Raw genomic sequence first — 18,254 nt, 5'->3', positions numbered from 1 at the left:
CTAATAAAAAAGGGGTTTTAACTCTCCCCCTTTTTTCAAAAACCTTTGCTTCGCAAACTAAGCAACTGTTTAAGATCTGTGATACAACTTACGATGGAGTTCAGGAGGTTTGGGCTATTCTGGATAAAGAGCGTTTTTTTTGATAAATATAAATATTTTAAAATGCTTTGAACTCGAAAACAGTAGGAAATAGTAAAGGTCAACCGTTTGTTTACTAAGATTAAGTTACAATAAATATTTTGCTTCGAGTATTATTTCAAAAACATTTAATTACTCCACTAATTGTATCAAAGTGACACATTAGAAAAATAAACATTAAGAACATTCCAAAAATGTTTTAATAAGGTTTTTTCTCTACAAATATCTCAGTAACCGTTGCCAACATTTATCACACGTCAAAAAGTCGCTTTTGAAATCTGTAAAAAAAAATATATAAGATACTAGACTCTAGCGAAAGCAGACGAACGATATGACGTTAAGACGGCTTTATCTCTAAAAAGTATGAACAGTTACAGCTTTCCACGAGGCCGTTAATACTCATTACTTTACAAAAAGCGAGAAAATAACTTGTTAAAGTCCCCTGTGAATATATCATTACGCATAATTGAGATAAAAATGGGAATTAATATGAATCTTACTTAGTGTTAGGTATTTCGTAATGTACGTTAAATTTTATCCCTGTATATATTTTTGATTGGTGATATTTCTTGAGAATATTGATCGTCGCCTTAAATAGAAGCAAATTTTGTTGAATATTGCAAGCGTTTTGAATCGTCGTATAAAAAAGTTAATGGTTAAGAAATATTCTTTTGAAAAAAGATTTGGAGAGAAAAACGTACTACGCGCTTCCCCCACGTGATGGAAATTGGGGGGGGGGGTTAGTCTTCCCGGAACCCTGGACGCCGAGTGCGCCCAAGCACACCGGGTTTGCCCACTAAAAAACCAGCGGTACCCCCTCCGTCTTTCGGCGAACGCCACGGGATCGCTTACTACGTAGAATTTCAAGGAACTTCCGGAAACTTCCGGAAATATAAAAACTCCGTGCCTACTAGGGTTTGAACCAGCAATCATAGGTTAAAATGACCAATATGGCAACGGCATAAAATAAATCAATAATAGCTTTTCTATTAACGGTCCGTAATTTAGATTTTACCGGTAATAACTACTCTGAAACTAAGTTGATGCCTAATGGATTGTAAAATTCACTTATACACACACACACACACACACACACATTCTAATTAAATATATATACTGATATAATTATTCTAATTGTAAAGTCTGTTACTTTAATTCTACTTCTGTAATTTTTTCTGTAATTCTACTGCTGGGTTAAAACCTTTTTAGGTACACATATGGAGAAATTTCATTGAAATTAGACTCATACAAAATTCTTCAGGATGAAAACACATTGGAAGAAAGCGGAAGGTTTAGCCACTTGACCGTATCATATAGAGAAAAGCAAATATAAAATAAGTGGCTGTCAAAAATATACAAGTGCAGTGCTATGGATTCCAGGGCCCCTAGCCACCGCAAAATGTCGCTGGATCGATCCTGGCCGCTTGTGCTATGGTCGGCCCCACTCTTAACAAACTTGATAAGAAGATAATTAGGATTATTAGTAAATCTTTAATTAAATTGGGGTAATCCCACTATTCTTTATAAAAAAAATGAATAATGCCTTTGTTTGGGTTTGAACCCGCATTGAAGAATTCCATACATACAAGTATGGTATCATCGTAAGTCAGTTTTCAACATAGTACAATTGATATACGAAGAGAATTCTTAGAGAATAACTCCGCAGGTCACCAGTGGTTTATAAAATTAACAGAATGACTGAAATTCTTGTCGATTTTTCTCAGTATCCACATTCCGATTCTGGTAACTTCAAGCGCTCCTGACACGAGTGTCTTGTAAAATGCTTTCGCAATTGCCCGTCCAATGGCAGAGTCAGAACACGCCAATTATATGGCATTCGAAATGCCATTAGTCAGGGATCAAGCGACCTTTATGTTGATAGTTCAAGTCACATAATTATCCTTTTAATTGACAAGTAATGAGTGATTATTCAATTGTTTTTTTTTACGATTGCGTAATAAATAGTTATGAACTTGGATGTGTTATATTTAATATTATATATAAAACAAAAGGTCAATTCTAATTAGTGTGTAAAAATGAAATTAAAAGACGTATTATGAAATTGTTTTTAATTACAAATATGTATGATTTCTTTATATTAATGATCTCTGTACAAACATTGTCTAAACGGAAAACTTTTGTTTTTTTTTTTTTTGGTATATTTACTAATCCCGTAACGATTCAAAGTTTGACCAATCGGAATCCAGCTTAGCAAATTTATATAATATTATATGACTTTATATTATTTAAATTTAAAAGATAAGACAGGTAAAAATTATCATATGACACACGTGTAAATAGTTGAATAATCATAGAACATAAATATTGATCAGATAAATGCATTGTTAAGCCTTTCTTCCATGTCTTTTAAAGATTTTATTTTTACTTATTTAGGCATAATGTACAACCAATTATCTTTGCATTTGTGAGCGAATGACATTTATACGTAGCTTAAATATTAGGAAGATATACAGGAAGTGACTTTGTCGCTAAAACATGGATCTTTTCCAGACATCATTAATATAGAGGAAACAAAATGATAACAAATGATGTAAAAAAAATACGATACGAACGGTGTCGGTTTATCTTTGAAAAATATATATGTATTTAAAAAAGTTCTTAATAGTCTGAATATAAAAACTTAAACGACAAGTAAAATAACACTATTTAAATATTAACCAAAATACAAATTATATAACGCGATGCAAGACTCGGCTGAAATAGAGGGTCGTTTAAAAATTTAGACACAAATTCGTGCCTGCCATAGAAAACCTACGCTCTAAATACATATCTTCAAATGCATTCGCCTCGAGGCACGGGAAAAAGCACACTTGCTACATTTCCAGTGCAATTATCCGTTAAAATAGGCAGTTATTTCTAATGAAAATATACGATACGGGAAAAACGACTTTATTCGCTTACAATAAGGCACTTTTGGTATGAAAACGCTGAATGTACGCCTATGGTAAAGAAGCGTGTGTTTCATGATACACCTTTCGGTTGCCATGCGAATTACTTTAAATATTTAGATAGGATGGATTAACTATCTGACAAGTATTATAAATGCGAAAGTTGAAATGGATGTTTGTTCTTCGTTCGATCACATTCAGAAAGGTTGAGGGATTCGATTAACTTTTGTCATAGACGTTAATTATCCTGTTGAATAAAACAGTGCATGGACTAATTTAATTAACGACTTGGCTAATATTGAACGGTTTATTCGGAGTAAAATTAAAAATAATTACCGTCTATTGAATTTATTTGTAAGAACGATGGCAAAATGCTTGAAAATTCGTTAAATAGATTTTTTTTGGGTGGTTAAAGGAACAATTCTGTCACTAAATTGTGTAAACGATTTTTTTTTGCCTTTATGACGTCATACCTACTGACCAATATCGGACAAATCCACATAATTATACTAATCAAATGTGTGGGAATTATAGATAAATGTGTTTGCACAAACAATGATGATCTGAAGATAATCCGAGTCCATCGGGGAAAGGCCAACCGCAAGTGCGGTGACGTCATTTCTGTCAGGAGTTAAAGTCGAACCCTGCCAAGTTAGTGAAATTAACTTTTGACCGAGATTTTTGTTAGAAAGATGGGAAACCCAACACTTACATACAATGCGTCTTTTTATGGTTTATAAAGTTCCGTTACGTTACGTATCCTTCCAGTACTTACTTTGTGGTTTGGAATGGCCTTACATTCATTGTACAGTTTTCCTTTTTTATTATGGTTTAGGTTGGCGGACGAGCATATGGGCCACCTGATGGTAAGTGGTCATCGCCCATAGACAATAACGCTGTAAGAAATATTAACTATTCCTTACGTCGTCAATGTGCCACCTACCTTGGGAACTAAGATATTATGTCCCTTGGGCCTGTAGTTACACTGGCTCACTCACCCTTCAGACCGGAACACAACAATACTGAGTACTGTTATTTGGCGGTAGAATAACTGATCAGTGGGTGGTACCTACCCAGACGGGCTTGCACAAAGACCTACCATCAAGTATATTTATTGTATTTCCTTTTCTGGGCTTAATTTATTTAGCAGTTTTCAAGGAAATTAATTCTGAATCTTATAGATTAATATTTATCAATTCTGTCATTTTTCTCATTTGTACGCTTTTTATCAGATTGGTTATATTTCGAGGGGTTTCGACTTACTGTCCGCATAAAAATTGACGTTTGTATGAATAAGAATGAAAAACTAGTGAAATTTAGTGGGTTTATTGCATAATGTAATGTTTATATAATAATTAAATGTAATAAATTTTGCCTGGAAGAGCTGCCATTAAATGATCGAACTATTTTCCGATCGTCAAATTGAATGGAGATTTAAATCAAAATACAGTGTACTTGGTGATAAGGCTTTGTGGAAGTTTGCCTGGATGGGTACCATCCACTCATCATATACACGTAATATATCACCGTCTTACTATACTGAGAACTATTGCCTTCCAGTTTGGCCAGGCACAAGGAAGATCCTAGTTTCTAAGTCTGTTGGGACAATAGTGATTTGAAGAATGATCTTTATTAATAGTCGGACTAATGCCTATTTTTGGTGATGACCACTATCAGCCTATTTGTTATGACTAGGTGTCACGAAAGTCCATGTTATTCCTGAATTACTAACAACACGAAATAAAAACAATTTTAAAATGAACCCGCGTGTCCAACACGTATGTATTAACACAATTAAACGTTTATTATTTTATTATTAGTCAATTACTAAATATCGATATTTCAATTCAATACTCAATAAAGACATCAACTGTACTGGCGCTCAATTAATATGAATGGCGAATTATGTATTAATTATTTATCAATCGAAGTGGCGTTTATGTTGATTATATTATACATATATGATACACATAATATATTATACAGTAGTAAGAATATTTATATCTTAACCGTAGATTATGCTTATATATCTCACGAGGAAACTTGCATGGATGAAAAAATGAGACTTTTTTTTTTGTGGGACAATAAGATGGTATCCCATTTGCTCATAAATGGGACACCTGATGATAAGTAGTGACCACCGTTCATACCCACTAGCGCAGTCAGATATATTAACCACTTATATCACCAATGCAATATAAACCTTGGGAACTAAGATGTTTCAAACTTTCTGTGATGTGATCTTTCAAACCGGAACACAACAATACTGATTATTGCTGTTTGGTGGTACAATATCTGACGAGTGGGTGGTATCTACCCAACTAAGCACTAAGCTCTGCCACCAAGTAAAAGTTAAACTACCAATTCGAATTAGTACCTCATATATACTTCTCTTAAAACGGGGAACGGCCCAGCAGTGGAATATTTACAGGCTGTTACTTTTTCCAAATACACCTGAATCGTAGCTATAAAACAAATAAAAACGATTTCAAGGCTGTTCATTCGTAACAGCTTAAATTCTTGATTTGATTCTGGTCCCGCTGGATAATCCTCAAACTCACTCAACTCCACTAACAATCACAATAGCGTTTAAATTAAAACCGATCCGGATTACGAATGTACTGAATAAATGGAATAACGCACGATTTGTTTTTATTTTCAATCTATCTACGTGACTTGAAGTAAAAATATTTAAGTTTAATTAAATATGTGTAGCTCGAAACACAAAGAAAGTTTTTTATATAAAAAAGGTACTAATTTTGAACATGCTGTATAAGGGTATCACTTGGTGGTAGGGCGTTGTGCAAGCCCGTCTGGGTAGGTACCACCCACTCATCAGTTATTCTACCGCCAAATAACAGTACTCAGTATTGTTGTGTTCCGGTTTGAAGGGTGAGTGAGCCAGTGTAACTACAGGAACAATGGACATAACATCTTAGTTCCCAAGTTTGGTGGCACATTGACGATGTAAGGAATAGTTAATATTCCTTACAGCGTCATTGTCTATGGGCGATGGTGACCACTTAACATCAGGTGACCCATATGCTCGTCCGCCACCCTATACCATAAAAAAAGTGATTAAGAGAACAACTACTCTCATGCAGGTTCTTCTCGGTAGAATCGAAATTCGGCTGTTTAAGAAAATATTTATAAAATATTAAGAATAGAAATATATATATATAATAACGATTGGTGGAGTGTGCAATCCGATATATACATGACATTTATTATTTTGATATTAAAACATAAGAACTCATAAAGACTGCAGACGGAAAGGTATATGGTATCCATTTAATATAAGTTTATTTTCTATTTCAGAATTAATTTTAGTATCAAAAAAATTAATTTAGTAATAACATTATATATTTTTTTAAACTTAATCTCTAAATTAAGACGAATTTGGACCTAACGTCTCACCGTTTTAGGGTCAAAGAAGATTATGTTTCTCGTAAACATTGTTTTTTTTCTTAATTCTTATTTATGAATAAAATAAACTTCGGTTTCGGTTGTATTAGGTACTATCCATTTTCCACTGAAGCTTTCACTAATGGTAGTGTAATTTTATAATGTTATAAAGTACATAAATATTATGTAAGGTACATATATACATATGTATATACGGTATATTTATTATCTGTGACCACCAAGTGGTCAGTGAATATTTGGTGATCAGTGGACCAAATACACGTTTTCCTTCCAATTAATTAATCGTAACGCATTAATTGGTAGTGTCCATGAAAATATTATTTAATTATAATTATGTTGAATAAAAGTATCACTCAACAATTATAACGAGGTTAAACTAACTACTGAGCTAATTATTCTAGCAGGTATGTACATATTTAATGTATTATATGTAGACATGCAAGGCTGTTGTGTTTTTTTTTTAATTCCAAATGAATGGACACAAAACATTGAATATTTAAGCATACGAGTCTTCTATTAGACTCTAGTATTTTTGATGAACATAACTACTTAATACACCCTGGTGGTTGGTGTAAGTTTATAAAGTTACCATTAATATACAAGTGGTATACCACTATATCGAACGCTCGAAGTGTAATATAGACACATTATTTTTAGAGAGTATGATGAATTTATTAGGATTTGTTGAATAATATAGAATGTTAACCTTAGTTTGACTGTCTGTAATTTACACTGGCTCACTGACCACTTGAAAACTGTGTGTAGCGGTAAAGGATATTATATTTAAACAATAAAAATATTGGTATTTGGTACTGTATGTAGAGTAAGTGTTTTTTTTTCAGATATACTAATATGCTCTTTCACGGCAAAACTACTTAAACTTAAAATGTTTGTCATGTAGTAAGCTACATAATGAAGTAACGACTAAGGATACTTTTTATTCCTAAAACTTATACCAAAACCAAAACACTAGTGAATCCGCAGACGACATATAAAAGTGTCAGCCCTTAGAAGGCTAAGATCATATTCACTTCACTGCTCTGAGATGAATTATATGAATAAACACAAATAAAACGCATGGGTTGAATTCTCATCCGTTTTATTGCGTGCCTGGATTGAAGCCACAATCATCGGTTAAGATATGTATATTCGTGCTGCAACCACTGCACCATTACGACTCTTAGGCGACAACTAATGTGATATATATTGTGATTAAAGACAAAAATTGAGAAAAATACTTTCACAAGTAGTATATACTAAAATATTTCAGTACTGCATTCGCTTCTGTTTCTTAACTTGTACCACATACATCGTGGTTATTAGGAGCCCTTTCCTTGAGCTATGTGGACTGCATTTATTTATTTATCGATTGTCCACGACGATTATAGGCCGACTGATTCCAACTAATTGATGGATGAACAGTCGTAATCACATACTTAGCGTTTAAATACTGAAGACAGAGATAGTTTAATTGAATTTCTTTGTAGCTGCGCGGGCGTCTTTGATATTTGTATAACCTGTAAATTACGAGAGGATGACTTAAATCTTAGCTAGTAATATTTTTCATAGTTTGTTTATTGGAGTTTTTAAAATTGATACTTGTGATACACTATAATTTGTTTTATATGTGACAACAACAACAACAACAACAGCCTGTAAATTCCCACGGCTGGGCTAAAGGCATCCTCTCCCTTTAAGGTTTGGTACATATTCCACCACGCTGTTCCAATGCGGGTTGATGGAATACACATGTGGCAGAATTTCTATGAAATTTGTCACATGCAGGTTTTCTCAAATTTTTTCACGTGTTTTCCTTTACCGCTGAGCACGAGATGAATTATACAGACAAATAAAGCACATGAATCAGCAGTGCTTGCTTGGGTTTGAACCCGCAATCATCGGTTAAGATGCACGCGTTCTAACCACTGGGCCATCTCGACTCTTTTTATATGTGATTGAACTTAAAATTACTTTACATTAATTAATACCTACGGCCTACCTTGTTTTACGAAATATGGTATCTTATATATTTATTTGCAGATTATTTAAGATTTATATAAAGTCGCCAAATTTTCGATTCAATTTCCAGAGATTACCTTATAAAATTATTCTTATTATTATTATTATTAATTAATTTGTGATTTATTATTAGTAGACTTCTAACAGCCAATTAGAGATATTCAGATACAATTCAATATTGTTTAAATAAGAGACTTTGTATAAAGAATTTTAATTTAGAAAGCAATTGTTGAAACTAACTTGTTTATGAAATTTAGATATTTAAGTTGAAAATTGTAAAGTTATCTGAAATATGAATGTAGCTGTGTGTGTGTGTGTGTGTGTTATATTGCCTAGATTATATATATATATATATATATATATATATATATATATATATATATATATATATATATATATATATATATAATCTATTATATGTATATAGACTATGAGAATAAATATTAGTTCTATAAATAAAAAAATATTACTAAAACAGTTATATACAATAAATACATTTTTATTAATTAATATCAGTTTTAATTTATTTGTTTTTTTTTATTGTCTAGTAGGTTCATTATCTTTAGTAAGTATATCAATATTATTATTATTATGTAAATATCGTTGTTTTAGACACGACTTCGAATATAATTATTTAATTAAATGTTATTAAATGCAATATGTCATAGAAAATTCCATCAAAATCGGTTCAGTAACGTACCATTAACCATGAGAAAAAGAAATAAATCTTACATTTTAAATTTTAATATGTATTTTGTAATGGCACCATTATTTATTGAAGGACATAAGATCTTTTTTCATTTTTATACAAACAAAATTATTTGTCTCATGACTTTAAAAAATGTGAATATTTTTTATAATAAAAGGCAAGCGTGCGTTGTTCATTAATCTAGACTATATTTTAAATAAAAGGAGCACAAGGATTTTGATCTTGTGTCAAGGTCTCTTCCCAATGTAGCGCGGCCTTAATTCTTCAATGAAATAAATATAATAATACATAATGTGCGAATCTCATCAATTACGTTTTCATTCGATTATCAGAGACGTAAAAATATTTTATTGTGACCGAAGGTATCGATGCCAAGATTATTTTAAATTTCGAATACCTACGCGAATTGTATTGCATTTCACCCTGACTTTGTTAAAACATTAATATTAAAAAAAGAATGATCTGCGCCTCTATATTAAAACTTTTTGTTTTTTTGATCACTGTTTAGGTATATGTATTATCTTTACATACATACAAAAAGTTACAATTAGAAATAAAATCGTTTCATATTGAATGCTGCTCATCGAATTTCACACTTTTAAGATTAGCCAGTCACTAGATTGCCAATATGCCATCTTAGGAACTAAGAAGTCATATACCTTTTGCCTTTGACATTGTCTCACTTTAAGCCGAAACACAACAGTACTGAGTATTGCTGCCTGTTAGTAGAATATATTGAATGAATAGGTGCTATCTACTCAGACAGGTTTGCAAAATGCCGTAATAAGTGGTATCACTACCAACTATCATCAGTAACTAATGACTTTTTTCTCGGTTCAATCAATATGCCAAACCAGTGGTAGCTTTACGATTGATACAGTTCTGTACAACGACGATTCAAATTTCTACATTAAATTTTTGAATAAAGTATACTTTGGTTTTGATTTTCAATAAGCCATCTCGGCAATGAGATAACAGCTACTAGAATATGCAATCAAACAATTATTTGTCTGAAGTAAATTCAAAAAAATCTCCATAAATAAGGAAGATGTCCAAATTGGGCAACAACCTTTCCATATTCAAATAAAATATACCAGACAGTTTTAAGAAGGCAATTTTAAAAATAATGCTCAAATCTCATTGAGCTCATTTAGTGCTCAGCGCTGTTGCCTATCATAACTGTATATTGTTTGAACTGTCACACCCAAATGGGGACCGGAACGACCAAATAAGGTTATTTGTTGGAAAATTGCGATAAAATGGCGCTAGTTTGTATTGGTGTGTCAGAGATACAACGTTTCGAGCTAATATTTAGTGACAATAATGTTTTCTGATGGATGTGGGAAATTATCTATATAGCTTGTACACATGTAGGTATACATATTTGTGTGTGTGCAACCTACATATATATTTTCTTGAGTTGATCTTCATGAATTATATAATCAATAGACATACTTACAAGATTTTACATATGTTGTGTCAGTATATTGTGTATCTGTGTGTTTTTGTCTAACAGTATATTGTAGATTCATTTTCTTTTAAAAATTCTTTCAAGAAATTATGAATTGACAAGTCATGTGTTAGGCACTAAACTAGCCTACGTCCTTTCTTAAAGTTCAAGTTTGCTTCACGCCAAAATTCATCTAATTCGGTTTCATTTGTTTCGTCTTGAAAGAACGACAGAAAGACAGACACAATTACTTCCAAATATAATATAATATAATAGATTAAGTACGATATACATACGTGTTGTACTATACAATTATATATTCGGACAACATTAGCACGCAGCTTGTTTGTATGTATCTACAAATATCATATTGGTGCAATTTAATACCATACCATATCAATCATGCCATTGGTGGTAGGGCTTCGTACAAGCCCGTCTGGGTAGGTACCACCCACTCAACAGTTATTCTACCGCCAAATAACAGTACTCAGTATTGTTGTGTTCCGGTTTGAAGGGTGAGTGAGCCAGTGTAACTACAGGCACAAGGGACATAACATCTTAGTTCCCAAGGTTGGTGGCACATTGACGATGTAAGGAATAGTTAATATTTCTTACAGCGTCATTGTCTATGGGTGATGGTGACCTCTTACCATCAGGTGGCCCATCTGCTCGTCCGCCAACCTATGCCATAAAAAATATAAATGTATATGTATGTGTTAGAGGTAATGAAATAGCTAAAATTTAACCAACAAATATCGAAATCACAAAGCAAATCCCAGGAAATCCGTATCAGTATGCTAACGTCATTAAAATTATTTAGCTGCCAGTGAACTACTGTTATAATTTATACTCGCTGTGTCGCTGGAATAGTTTTCATATTTACATTATTAATATAAATTATATTATTATTTTAATTACCTTTATAAATTTACAGGGCTTTCGCTAATTTCATATCTTTGTAACAATTGAGAGCCGAGATGGCCCAATAGTTAGAAAGCGTGCATCGTAACAGATGATTGCGGTTTAAAACCCATGCAAGCACTATTGAATATTAAGTGTCTAATTTCATCGAAATTCTGCCACATGTGCATTCTACCAACCTGCATTGGAACAGCGTGGAGGAATATATTCCAAACCCTGTCCTTAATGGAAGAGGAGGCCTTATCTCAGCAGTGGGAAATGTACGGGCTGTTACTCATCTTTCGCTTCGCTATTAAATGAATTCCAATTTGTTGCACATCTAAGTCTTTTAACTATTGAATGATTTATATTATACTATTCCTTATATAAAAAATACTATATATTTGGTGGTAGGACTTTGTGCAAGATCATATTTACCGTCGAGCATCAATACTTAGCACTTATCTTTCAATTTGAAAGGCGAGTGAGTCAGTGTAACTGCTGATTCAGAGACATAACGTATTAGTTGTCGAGGTAAGCGGTGCATTGATGATTTAAGGAATGGTTAACGTTTTGACCATCAAGTAGCATATTTGATTGTCCATCTACCATGTTATAAAAAGACAAAATTGCCATTTATTATGTGCCTGATCTATTTGTAGCGCTACAAATGTAACAATATTTTTTATCTGTCGTGGGCAAAGTCGTTATGGGTAGCAGCAGTGTTATAATATTGAAATACCGATAGGCAGAAGGACTTTAAGTAATGTCGTAGTAGATAAAATCCACAAGTTCATAATTATGTGCATAATTTATGCGACACACAATCCGTTGTAATGCACTCATCGTTTGACACGCGGCGATGTTCGCGAGAGAAATTTTTTAAAAAAAAGAACATTCATTTTTTTGTTATGAATACTCTTTTCATTGCCATTTATTTTTTTAATCTGTACATGTTATTAAATTTATTAAATCCATTTTTTTTTAAATTATAGATAACGTTTTGATATCTTAAATTTATTTTAAAAGGAATATTAAATCTTTAATTCAATACACAAAATTACAAAAAAAAATTATAATTCGATCAAAGTTATCATTAATAATTCGATGTAAAACATACTTTATCTCTGTCTTTCAAATGCATTTTATCTTAAGGATGACTAAGATAGAATAATCAGAATTTTTGAAATACTTAATGCGGCTGACGATGGTAGATATAATCCTAGTTTCTTATGGTTTCCATACGCATATCTACTTAATTGGATAGGGTAATAAGATAATTACAGTGCCTTTAACATTGCTATGTTGCTAATTAACGTTATGATCAACACTGATAAGATGCTACCATAACTAGAATTAACTAGTGTTCTAGAGATGTTCGTCTATTACTAGTATATATTAGTATCTAACCACAGATACAAAGCATTATATGATTATTCCAGACTACGGTATCGTCTTGGAGTTAAATCCACCACACTTATATAGGTTTCTTCATATTGTGTACTAGTTGTTCCCCACGGCGTCACTCGCATTTAAGGGGGCTATGTGTTATGTGTCAAGCAAAAAAGTAGCCTATGTCTTTTCATCGAGTTTAAGTTTGCTTAATACCAAATTTCATCCAAATCGGTTCATTGGTTTGGTCGTGAAAGAGCGATAGATAGACAATCAGAAATAATTTCTTTAACATTTATAATAATAGCTTAGATTAAAACATTAGTACAGATTATAATTAGTATAGATTCACATCGAAATAAAACAATTGAACGCACGAAATCTTAGTAGTTGATAGCAAAATATATTACTTTGTAAAATGAATTCGTAGCAAGCCCAATATTATTATAATCTGTCGCATTTAAAAAGTCCTTAAAATATTAAAACGTTACAATACACACGGTACGTATGAATAATTTTATTATTAGATGGCATTGACAGTCAAAGTCATGCGGGCTGGAATTCCTCGTGACTAAATAGTGAAAAAATCCGGAAGACACCGAGTGCATGTAATATGTTAATTTTATAGTCGTGCCAGAAAGCATTTCTTTGTTTCATCCATGTCAAGTAAATGAAGACAAATGCTTCATGTACTACGTTAGTAATTGTTCTTAATTTTAATACCGTTTCTATATATCTACTAGCCGAACATATCGCTGCTTCTATACAAAAGGGCCACAAATAAAAAACATACTTTGTTACAGGGGAGCAGTTTGAAGTTTAGAAATTAAATTTTTGTGTTTTGCTCTGTTGCGGTACAACATATAATATACATGATATATATCGTTAGAAGCGTATTTTTAGCCTCCATTTAACAACATATGTAACTAAGCTGTAAGTATTGTCTTGTAAGATAAATTAACATAAAAGGCCCTTTTGTATAAAAAATATTTGCCTTAATAATGGCAAATAAATTAAGAAAAGACACATTTCATAAGAAATAAATGTTTTTAATAAAAAAAAAATATATTAGGCGTAGGTTAGCCTGAAACACTATTACAAAAAACAATGAGATAGACATTCCATTCCATAAAAATAACTGAAAACAATTCTAAAAATTAAAAATAATTAAAAAAACCGCCTAGAAAGCAAAATTTTAGAAATGAAAACTGGAAAACATGCGATCAAAAGAGATATTATGGCCATGCCAATAAAAATATCTATAAACCAATTCTTAAAATAAAGCAACACAAAATAAGTAGCAAATTTTTGCAATTAACATTATATTTACAATATAATTTTAGGCAAAATCCTATTACGGAAAGTATTGTAGGCACAAGGCACAGTTCTTAAGTACCATATTTATGAGCTATGTCTAACTAAATTACATAACATTTTTTGTAAGTTATTCTGGAACTACAACATAAAAAATATACTTTCAAATAAATAATTATCTTATACAACAAAATTAAAGGCTATTAGGAACAATAAAAAAATCACAATCGTTTTACACTTTAAATAACATTAATAACAATCAGTCTGAATCAGTCTCTATAATCTATCAGTCTTAAAGATTAGAATAAAACCCTTCGTAATATTTTGGTATAATATTTTTAGATACAAGATTAAGTATACCTTGCTTCTTTGACTGTGAAATATGCAATTTTTGAGAATATAATTTTTTTATAGTATTGTTTATAGAGGGATTAGCTTTTTGTTGCCTTTTTTTTAGAGTAGATACAGATTTAAACCCCTCTTCCTGGTAAGAAGTCTTATATAAAAACTTATCTTTAATTTGTTTGTCAACTTTTATTATCCTTATGTCAGTCCATTTAACCTTTTCTCCGTCTTCATTCGTTGTATAATTGCCTAGAGCTAGAGGTTTTAAATCAAAAAAACTTTCATGTGTAAGTTCTCTAACCAAGTACGGGGAGCCTTTCTTCTTAGCAGTTTTTATCAGAGTAATGTATTGATCTGGCACGTAAATAGGGGAAGACCTCAAAGCTCTGGAGATATTTCTCTGAATCATGGAATGTACTGCATCCCCCTCATTTTGGGTGTGACCCTTAATGAGGAACTTATGAGTAATACTTCTCAGTTTTGGGAATGCACCTGTTGCATATTGGTACATTGACACCATGAATTTATTTTTTTGTTGACCACAGCAATTGTCACTGTAAAACACTACATCGAAGACTTCTGTAGCTTTATTATTTAAATTCTCCAAATACATGAGCACACAGGATCCGATCTCATTCACCCCTCGAGCTCCTTCTCCTTCGTGCCAAACAAAACAAGTTGTAGCTTTAGAGCCAAGTTCGGTAATGGTAAAATTTAATAAATTTATTTTAGAAATATAATAAAAGCTTGACACTTCACCCCGGGGACATGGCATTACCGCCTGCAAATCATATACTGATACTATGAAATTTTCAGTAACATTATTCTTATCTTTTTCTTTTTCTTCTCGTGATAATGATTTTTCTTTCAAATGCTCTTCGTGTTTTCCTTGCAATTTCGACTTCTCTTCAGAATTATCAAATGATGTGCATTCTTCACATTGATCTTTTTTAGGTTTCCAAAAAGATATATTAAATTCAGACATAAATATATTATAGTAAATTTGATACGCAACATGCTGTTTATTTTCAGAGTTACATTTCTCAACATAATTTCTATGCAAAGCAGCTACGGTAAGGCCACCTTCTATGTACTCCCGTTTAGACTGTGCACGACAATAGTGACTTTCGATTCTCGGGATCGAGTTTATATGATCCCTAACATCGTCTTTTAGAGATGAATCGAGCTTGGGGTGATTATTATGCTTCCCTCTAAATTCTTTAAGCTGAACCCCTTTTAAACTTGACTTCTGTTTTTTTACAACAGTCCTAATGGTTTTTTCTGAAATAGCAAGAGTATTCATAAAGAATACTTTGCATACTCTTGTGCGTTCCCCATTTAGTGGCAAATAGTATGAATGGTTGAGATTTTGGCGTGTGCTGCCAACGCGAGTGTAACGATACTTTGGTTTGATTTCTGTCATATTGCTATATATAAATTGTCTTTGTACAAGTAAATCAGCAGTCTTCCAATATTCACTAAAAATTAACAGTCTTTCCTGAGTAGTAAATTTAGTAGTGCATTTTAATTTACACTTATCAGAACATCCTGCCCCCATCTTCTTTTCTTTTATTTCCTTTTTTGTTTTTGACATAGATGTATATGCCATACCACTATTTCTTAATAATTTTGTTCTATTCCTTTTCCATAAATGAGTATTTACTTTCCTTTTACGACCTTTTTTTTCTGTGTTTTGATCGTCAATACAAGGGGATGCTGTATCGACACTTAACGCACTATTACTGGGTACCTGGTCATCTATACTGTAGGGTTGTAAATCGAAATTGGGTTCACCTTTATTTATTTCAGACTGCACATCAACCGGAATCTTTATCGTCATCGAAATGTTTTGCTCTTTAGACTCTATAAAGTTTTTACTAGACCCAGAAGGTCCAGGTGTGGGCAACAGTTGAAATTTAGTCGACAGGGCGCAGTCCAGATTATTGTCGCCATCTGAATCTGTGTGAGATAAGTCTGTTAATGCCTGGAAATCGGGATCTTGAGCACTGTCGTCACTAGAAAAATCTTGAAAGGAACTGTTCATACTACTCGTAGATGTAGAAGTTTCGCTGTCACTATCAGTTTCTGGAACAACGACGTGCGGTCTGGTCTCTCTGTCTTCATCATCAAGCAGAGATAAATCAAGATTATATTGGCTCTCAGGAATTGAATTAGTGTCCGAGGAATCATTTAACAGGCCAGCATTCGGTTTATCGTTTAATATTGAATTATCAATTTGTGGGTTAGTGACTGTCGTTGGCGATGTGTTAGAACAGTTATCCTTAATATGTCTCGTGTTGGTATTACCTGTTAACATACTAAGTATTTTGTGCGCTCTACTGTTCATTCTGTAACAATATTAATATTTTTTTAAAAAACCCTAATAGTTAGGCAAGTATACAGAAAACAATTGTATTAATATTATAATGAGAAACATAAATAGTTTACTATTACACGAAATGCCAGAAAGGCGACCATTTAATTTAAGGTGAAAGCGTTGTTTATGCAGCAAATTGCAAAAAAAATTTGAATTTCGCGGTTACCCTAACGGTTCCACCTTAAATTTATATAATTTGAATCCACTGTAAATCAAAATAATAATACTGGTGTAAAAAAGAATAGGCTTTTCGTTAATAAAATAATTTTAATATAGTTAACTCATATCAATTATAAACAAAACGGCCGCATTCCATAATATGACTGGTTTGAATTGAAATAAATAAAGTAATGTCACAAAAAATGTGAGCAAAACGGCCATGTTCCGTTATATGACTGTTTTGAATTGGAAATAATATTAAACTTAAATAATTATTTAATGAAAAACGGCCATTTTTGAAATGTGGCAGTTTTGATTTAAAATAACGTTTAATACTTACGTGAATATTTAATGTTAAACGGACGTATTTCACAATATGGCACTTTTGATTATAATCTCTCTTACAAAAATGGTAACCTTTTTGAAATGTGGCACTTTAACATAAAACTAACGTGCGCTTGCGACGAAGGTCGGGTCGCAACTGACAAAATGGCGGTTTTGTTCATATTTACTCCGCGCAGATACGAAAATGCAAAAAGGGACTTTTATTATTTTTGTATCTTAAAATGGGAAATCAATGGTAGTTTTTTTAAATATAAAAATATGGCCAAGTAGCATTGCTTTTTTTTAATAAAAAGTATTTTGATATTTTTTTAGTTGTGGCCCTTTTGTATTGAAGCAGCGATATGTCCAAGCCCAATATTTACTTCCTTAATGTTAGAAGTTTGTAAAAGTCTTAATAGTTGTCTACGCCCTATAAGGAACCTACCTGCTAAATTTCATGTGTATAGATGTTTAATTTTCTGAGATATCGCGACTAATCTAGCGACCAGCCCCGGTTTTGCGCGGGTGCAATATACTACTAATTTGTTTAGTAACGGTATCTTATTAGAAACATCTAAAATTATCAGTGTTTCTTTACTATATTGTCCATGTATAAAACCTTCCTCACGAATCACTCTATCTATAAAAGAAACCGCATCAAAATTGGTTGCGTAATTTTTAAGATCTAATCCTAAGGACAGAGGAAAGCGACTTTGTTTTATACTATTACTATGTAATGATGATGATGAAGTTGGAAAATTCTATGGAATCTGGAAATTGCCAGTGTATTAA

The 18,254-nt window shown here is 32.3% G+C and overlaps 1 protein-coding gene across 1 annotated transcript; it reads right to left on the bottom strand.

Annotated features, from left to right (window-relative positions):
- Window positions 1–14,462: 14,462 nt before the first annotated feature.
- LOC124537590 lies at window positions 14,463–16,919 on the bottom strand. Its single transcript, XM_047114463.1, has one exon. The coding sequence runs from the start codon at window positions 16,917–16,919 to the stop codon at window positions 14,550–14,552; it is 2,370 nt and encodes a 789-aa protein (XP_046970419.1). The 3' UTR covers window positions 14,463–14,549.
- Between the last annotated feature and the right edge of the window lie 1,335 nt (window positions 16,920–18,254).

Source organism: Vanessa cardui, chromosome 18 (assembly GCF_905220365.1).
Source record: "Vanessa cardui chromosome 18, ilVanCard2.1, whole genome shotgun sequence".
NCBI classification, from domain to species: Eukaryota; Metazoa; Arthropoda; class Insecta; order Lepidoptera; family Nymphalidae; genus Vanessa; species Vanessa cardui.
Note: the sequence above shows the minus strand (reverse complement) of the source record. Positions and strands in the feature narration are given on the sequence as shown.

Coding starts and splice junctions, on each gene's coding strand:
- LOC124537590 (XM_047114463.1), bottom strand. CDS start 16,919: ATGTTAACAGGTAATACCAACACGAGACATATTAAGGATAACTGTTCT.